We start from the raw sequence: 8,005 nt of genomic DNA on the forward strand, positions 1-8,005 counted from the left end.
CATTTAAAAGATAAATACATGCTAAAAAATGAAATCATGTTTAGTGTGATGTAAATTCAGTCGCATAATACAACAGGGAGATTCATTTTAATGTATTTATATTGAATACAATTTTTATTTAAATGTAATTTAACAAATCTCTTATTTGTTTTGACAGAAGAATACTGACATCTAGTGGTCCAATATTATGAAGCTTGGGGCAAATTGTTTTTAAAGCGCAAAAAAATTAGTAGTTAAAGACCCCTGAGTTACACTATAAATGCATGAAATGGTAAAAAGACACGTGTACAATTAACTGTTTCCAATCTGAAATAAAATATTAACTGATAGGATAGAGAACAGAGAACGAAAGAAAGTTTAGAAGAAAGAGAATCACCATTGAGAACTTAAATCTTGGCCTAATGTCATAAACCCCAGAGCTCAGGTGAAGAAGAAGAGCAGAAAGAATGAGCAGAATCCAAGAGCAGAGATCATACCAAAAAAAAAAGGCTTGTTCGACTTCATCTGGCGTCGCAAGAACCGGCAGCTGGATCAAGTCAAAGTTCCGCGAGAGCGATTTAAAAGCAAACTCCTTGTATGATTTCGCGAATCGCTTTGGTGGTACTTTGACATCATCCGGCTGTCGATTCTTGCGGCGCCAGATGAAGTCGAACAATCCTATTACGCTCCATTCAGACAGCCAGCGACCAGCAGTAGCAGAGCGACGCGGTCTCATTCATTTCAATGGAAACCGTGCGACTTCCGGCGACACGAGTGAAAGTGACCGTTGGCGACCGTATGGGCGTGTCCAGCGACGCAAGAAAGTTAAGACAAGTTTAACTTTATGCAAATGACGAGCGAACTTCGGGAGCGACTACCAATGAGAACAGAGCAGTGGAGTTCACGTCATCCTTCTCTCAACAGTTACTGGCATGGATGGTACTCATTTGTTTATGACAAGCAGATTTAGAAACGCCTCATTGAAAGAGACGAGCGACACACAGCGATAACGTTGCTGGCTGTCTGAACGAGGGGTTAGGTGTGTTCAAGATCACCCGGCGTTGCGCAGACCGATCGGCGAGATTTGCCGCTTGCAGTCGAGGGAGGAACTGAAGACGGAGCTGTCAAGCTGGACACCTGCTGCTTGCCGTAGTGACGTGTGCGCCGTGTTTCCTTGCTTTTAAACACAAATGAAGTGAATTAGATGCTGAATTTGATAAAAACAAACCTTTAAATAAAAAGTTGCAACCAGAAACATTTTATATTGAATATTTTAATTCCTGCTTATACTGTATACCCGAAAATAACGGGAAACAAGCCTATATTATTAAAATACCAATAGTTTGTACAATATAACATATTTAAGCATATTAAAGTGTTTTTTTCTGTTTTAAAACATGAATTTATCATGTTTATTAGTGGAACTAAAGGTTGAATTAAACTTGAAACGCACGTGATCGTTGTCATCAGTGAGGCGACCAATCACGTAAAGCTGTGTCGTCATCACAACTCCGTGCAGCCGCTCTGGAGAAGCTGCACCGGCTGAGCTAGCCGGCTGCTCTCAAAACACTCTCGCGATACTTAAAAACCATATGACACAGTCACGTGCCTGCAGCGCCAGCTGATGTCGGACAAAATTACTAACCAGAATGCACTACTTCAAGTCATCCGCCGATCGGTCTGCGCAGCGCCGCATGAAGTCGAACACACCTAATAGGCGACCTGAAGCCGATCTCAATGAGGAGAGGGTCTTAACTATTTTGCTTGTGCCCTTGCTGCCCTGGGCCCTTCAGAGGTATTGGGCCCCTGGGCAATTGCCCAGTTGCCCGTATGGTTAATCCGGCCCTGCCCAGTGATCGTGCTTCTTCATTTGCTATTAAGTTGTCCAGAAATCTGTTTTTTTTGTATTTGATTGACTTCAGAGTTAATTTACATTTTTGTTGAATATTCTTTTTTTTATGCCAGAACATATCTTGTGACTTTAAGACATGAATTTGCAGTGAACAATCTATCGAGTCATTATTGACCATCTTCCACATGTTGATTAGATCGGGTGGGAGCAATTTATGTACCAATATCAAGTTCCTATAAAAGCACGGATCCCGATTCATTTTACTAGTTTTCTCGCTTACAATCCCAAAAGTTTTGAAAGCATTGTGTTGAATTGGGGTTACGTTAAGCACTTCTAGACACATCCCAAGAAACACATCATCGATGGGATAAAGTTCCACAGTTTCACATGCTTTGTAAAGTTTACGTGCAAGGGGGCCATCCATCAGGAAACCTCCTCCACCAGCATACGGCGGGTAGCTTCTCTTTTGATACAAGACATGAGGAATGTAATACTTGTTCGTCTTTTGGCGAATGGGCATGGCTCTGAAGAGAACATCACCAACAAATAAGTCTTTCACGTCTTTGCTTTCCTCCAGATATTCAAAGATGTTGGAAATGCCAACAAACACGTCGTCGTCTCCTTTGAAGATGTGCCGGGCATTTCTGCAATACATGGAGAACCATTTCAAGAAGTGAATCTCCTTTAGGGTGAGGTTGAAGAAACTATCCATGAAGTCCCACTGGAGGATATCCCCATAAATTTGATCCTCATATTCCAGAAGTTTTTGATGGTTGCCGCTCTCTTCTTGATTGGAAGACACCCCGAGAAGAAAAACGGTTTTGATCCTTTTCCCGTCGACCGTCTGCTCTTTGCCCCATGTTTGCCTTATCACCTCTCTCCGGTCATGTTGCGTTATCACCGACTTAATCACAATCAACAAGTCAATTTCCCCAGCACACTTCTCCGGGTGATTCATTAGCATAGGAAAGTATCGACAATGCTTGTAAAGCATAAATTGCTGGAAATTGGATTCAAGATTCGTGAACCACTTTTGGGATGAGAAATAACGGTTGGCACTGCAGTTGGAGCTGATGATATCCCAGGTTGTGGGCACTGCCGGTCTGTCCATACTCTTGTTCCAGAGGTTTACAGAAATGGGATTGGGGCCCGAACTGAGCTTTAAATGCATCTCTAAGTCCTGTAGTGGCCTGATGTTTTCTCTCTGGATGACTATCTGGATGATAGTAAACATCACTAATGCCAAGAAGAACAAGAGGCATGTGCGCTGATAAAACTGCTGACGTTTTTCGACTGTCATCCTAGATGAAAATGAAAAAAAAACATTACATTTACACAGTTGGCAGATGCCTTTATTCAAAGTGATTCACAGTGCATTACAAGCTATATATTTCATTAGTATGTGTGTTCCTTGTACTGTCAGAAAAACATGTTTTATACTGTACATATACCTTATGGTACATATTAAAACTTTTTTAAAGGGACTGCCCCTGTGACAGCTGGAGTACATATTTTAAAAAAAAATTTTAATGGTTTGGGTTGAAACCCAGGACCTTTTGCGCTGACTAATGCATTGACTAATAAGCTTTTACAGGAATAGGATATTGCCCACAGTGAACAATTACAGTACTTTGATCGGTTTTGATCTTTACTCTTTAATATACATATTTTAGTATTATTACTATGAATGGGGGGAATCCAGAGGTAAATATGGCCGCTTGAGCGAGGATGTCCCCGGCTCAAAACTGAGGCTTTCAGAGTCGCGTGATGTGTTGCTAGCCTGTGTGTATGCGCAGTAGCTGAAACAACTTCGAATAGAAATGTATATTATTGAATTTAAGTAAAAAGGTTATGGTACAGATTAGATAGATTGTTTTCCTATTCAAGGAAATAAGACTTTAGTCTTGCATGACTGAAATAAATGGCCGAAGGCGTTGCAAAGATAATTTCCGGGTGGCGTGACTTACCCTTGTGATCGTGAAGTTTAAGGGTGTTTATATAAAGAGCAGAGCTTAAAATATTATGGAAACATTAAACAGTTTAACATTTGTATAAAATACTTTATTAAAGCAATATAAGGATGCATAGAGGTGATTATGAAATATCAAGGTGTTTCTGGTAAAGATAATTGGGTTTTAGCAATAAATAAAGTCAGTGGCAGCCGGTGAATTATTTTTTTGTATTGTATTGTGAATTAGAAATAAATAAATAAATATGAATGAATGAATGATTTTATGGATTGAGAATTTTTAAGGAATAGGCCATGAGTCTGTGTTAATGAAATTTTATCTGGGTTAGCGCAGGGGTGTGTATTATCACCTCTACCTTTCTCTGTTTACATAAAGAGTGTGTTTATACCTGGTATTAAGATGTCTTTTCATCAATTGGATCACAAGTGGACGAGAGAGACGCATTCAAATTTACACCTGGTAATTTTATCTCTTTTGTCCACTTTTGACTGCTTCTGTCCTGATTATTTGAGGAAGTGGTCTGTGGACACTGTGGGCGAGTCTGTCTGCTTTCGTTTAAATGCGAGCGGAAGAAATGACGTGTATAAATTCACGTGCACTAATATTATGTCAGAGTCCACTGCTTTTGCTGTTAATAAACATGCTGCAGAGTTTTGTACATGTAAGGGCTTTCCCTGATATTTCAGAGCAATCGATGGACTTTCAAATGCTCACAAAATGAAACAAAGATAAAAGAGGCGAGAGCATCCACTTTGGTTTTATTAATGAAAATCTAAAAATTTTGCTGAACACTGTTGGTTTGTTAAACATTACAAAGAGCAGTCACCAGCCGCCACTGAAGTTAGTGTCTTGTGAGCATTTTGTGAACATGAGCATCTTTTTTATCATAAACCCTTTCGACACGTGTGCAGCCGGCACGGGTTACACTTTATTTTGATAGTCCATTTTAGACATTCTACTAACTATAAATAACTTTGCAACTACATGTCAACTAACTTTCATTCATTTGCAACCATATGTCAACTAGTAGACTGTTAGTAGAGTATTAGTAGACTGTAAGGGTTAGGGTTAGGGAAGAGTTTAGGGTAAGTGGAATAAGTTGACATTCACCTGCAAAGATATTTATAGACAACTGAATGTCTGTTGAGATTTCATCAGAATAAAGTGTTAGTAGATGTTAAGCAGTCAGTCTACTAATACTCTAAAGATTGGTCATTGATAAGTAGTTGCAAAGTTACTTATAATTAGTAAAATGTCGATAAGTGGACTATCGAAATAAAGTGTTACCCAGGCACGTATTTTGACTAGACGCATGATGCACACAGTTCACATGAGGCAATGAACACATATTTTGACATGACAAGCAACGCACGACCACATACACATTTAGAATTCGCGCCCCTAACCGGACACCACTGAAAAATTATTTTCCATGAATACTTGACTGGTACACAAAAGCTCTGCATATCAGATGATAAAAAATATTTAACATTATGTTAAAGTGTTCTTTCACCTTTATTAAATTTAGCAGGACCCGCCACTCATCATTCTCAAGTGAAGACTGCAATCTGTAAAATCTGTAAAAACAACGTCAATGTGTTACGGTTGCTCACTAAGCACAGACTTAAGATGAAAATACTGTATATCATTACAAAGTCAAGGCAGGATAGGCAGGAATTGTCTAAAAAACTTTTTTCCAACTGTCTTTATATACCAATACATAAGTAAAATGTAAGTACTCTGAAAAAGAGAGTATAAAACTCGAGTGTCTGTAGACCTTTCACGACTGTTTTAAACACAGCTCATTATTTCCATTCGGGACGAAACAAATGATTGGCTTGCGCGACTGTCACTCTCTCTTGTGACCATGGCACCACCCCTGTTGCTACAGGAACGCCCACACATGCGCACACCCGATTGATTATCCAGTGCACGAGGCACGAAAGCTAGGAGAGCAAAAGTACGGCAGAGAAAGATCTCATAGTACCTGCATATGCAGTCAGCGAAAGCAAACAAGGCAAAAAAAGGAATAAACAAAGAAATCAAACGAGAGTTAATATCCTGTGACTTTTCCTCGAATCAACGATGCGGTAGTGTTTCCGGAGTGTAGTCCTCATCAGAGTCAACAATGCTTTCATCACGAAAACTCTAACATGCAAAACACCGTATATGTAATAAATCTTCCACGAAATTCACCATCACAGTGTAACTGATGGTAATAAAAAATACTTGCAATCTGTTTTTAGATGTCTTATACCGCTAAATATAACTAGCTCGTTCGTTACCGAATCAAACAAAATATATTTTAAACTTTACCAGTATCGATATACTAGCTTAATAGTGAGTACTAAAAGCCATCCTATTTGTTTATATTCATAGTGATAAAGTTAGGTGTATTATTACATGTGATTCTGACATGATGTTACTACATGCACCGCGCTCCTTAAATGTAAATGCTGCTCCCAGCAAAGCAGTTGCACGTTAATGTGTTTTGGGGGCGTGGCTTTAGAAGAAACCCAGAAGGGAGGGGGTGGAGTGAATGAAAATAATTAGCTGTGTTCAAAACATGCTTGATTTTTATACTCTCTTTTTCAGTGTACTTACATTTTACTTATGTATTGAAATATAAAGACAGTTCAAACTAATTTGGTAAAAAGTGTTTTAGACTTTTTTTAGACTTAAACCTGCCTACTCTGCCTTTAACATCATTAAAGTGAATTTTTTTTTATTCAACATAAAAATTCAGTCCTCTATAAGGCTAAAGAAAGTGTCCGATTCATGTATTAAAACAGTTGCAGTTTTTGAGTTTTACCTATATTAAAATGTGTATAGATCATGAAAAGTGAGAGAGATAGATCAAGATTCAGTAAGAATTAAGAAATTGTTTTAGGAAATCCACAGATTTTAAATTGCTATATTGTGAGGCCAGCGGTTACAGACTACTGTAGCAAACTAACTTTTCTTCGGGCATTTTGTTTAACAGACACACATTACACATTAAAATAAAAAGCTACTTAAAAAACAAGATATGATGTCTTACCAAGATGTGACTGCCTATTTTTGACGAGTTACTGCACTTGGTCAGGAAGTTGTGGATTGTGTTTTAGATTCATTTCTTCTTCTTACAGAGGTTTCGGAAATGTACTTTCAAAAGCAAGTGTCTGAGGATTGCATAATAAAATTATTAACACAGCTTACACTATACAATTTAGTGAATAAAGTACACAACTCAAGTATAAACACTGTAAAAAGTCAAAGTTGGATCAACTTAAAAAATTACTTCATTTGGTATATAAAATTTTTAAAATGTAAAAATAATTTAATTACATATTCATTTTAAAATATACATTTCAGGAACTCCTGACAATAAAACTTCAGGATGTGTTAGAGGACTAAATATTCTGTAGATTGATCAGTAACACATGAAATGAGAAACAAAACTCGTAATAAAAAATAATCACTTTAGGAGTTTACTTATCATGGTGAAAAAAAAGCTTTTTGGACCTACATGTGCGAAACGATAATGAAATAGCATAATATTTGTCAGCTCTGTCAAGGGTTGCCTTACTGTTTTGTTGTCTGTTTGTAGTTCTGATTGCTTATCGGTTCCCTCGTTTATGATTTGTCTCAGGTATTTCTAGTCTTCGTCATTATCCCTGTGTATTTATAGCCCGTGTCTCAGTTGTACTTTGTCAGTTCTTATTGATGTAACGGATTGGTTTCCTGCTCTGCCCTGTTTTGTGTTATGTGCCCGTGAGCATTACTATGTTTCTGTGTTTGCCTGCTCTGTTTTGTCAATAAATGTCTTTGGATATGTTGCCTTTGCCTGTCGGTTCTACCAACACTCTAAAAAATATTTAACCCAGGGCTTGGTAACTATAGGACAGAACTATAGGACATTTCTGGGTTAAAGTGAGCCAAATAATGGGTTTTAATTGAGTTTTAACCCAACTGCTGGGTTATTGTTAATCAACCATATTGAAACAACCCATTATTTGGGTCACTTTAACCCAGAAATGTGTTCTGTCCTATAGTTACCCAGAACGGGGTTAAAAAAACAACCCAATATTTTTTAGAGTGAATGTTACAATAATAAAATCATCAGTTTAAATATTGGACTATCCTTGGGTTAGCTAGTTGCCAGTAAAACCCAGTAATTTCTACTGAAATTTTTTACAGTGTGCATATATACGCATATAATATT

At 37.8% G+C, this 8,005-nt stretch overlaps 1 protein-coding gene across 1 annotated transcript; it reads right to left on the reverse strand.

Annotated features, from left to right (window-relative positions):
• Positions 1 to 589: 589 nt before the first annotated feature.
• Positions 590 to 7,503, reverse strand: LOC135743699 (UDP-GlcNAc:betaGal beta-1,3-N-acetylglucosaminyltransferase 7-like). The gene is made up of 4 exons (XM_065261472.1): positions 7,370 to 7,503; positions 6,842 to 6,962; positions 5,315 to 5,378; positions 590 to 3,132 (listed from the first exon to the last, which is right to left on the reverse strand). Exon 4 carries the CDS (start codon positions 3,129 to 3,131, stop codon positions 1,731 to 1,733), a length of 1,401 nt encoding a protein of 466 aa, XP_065117544.1. The 5' UTR covers position 3,132; positions 5,315 to 5,378; positions 6,842 to 6,962; positions 7,370 to 7,503; the 3' UTR covers positions 590 to 1,730.
• Between the last annotated feature and the right edge of the window lie 502 nt (positions 7,504 to 8,005).

Source organism: Paramisgurnus dabryanus, chromosome 2 (genome assembly GCF_030506205.2).
Source record: "Paramisgurnus dabryanus chromosome 2, PD_genome_1.1, whole genome shotgun sequence".
NCBI lineage: Eukaryota > Metazoa > Chordata > Actinopteri > Cypriniformes > Cobitidae > Paramisgurnus > Paramisgurnus dabryanus.

Bases quoted from the DNA above. Each gene is read 5' to 3' on its own strand.
- LOC135743699 (XM_065261472.1), bottom strand. From the start codon at position 3,131: ATGACAGTCGAAAAACGTCAGCAGTTTTATCAGCGCACATGCCTCTTG.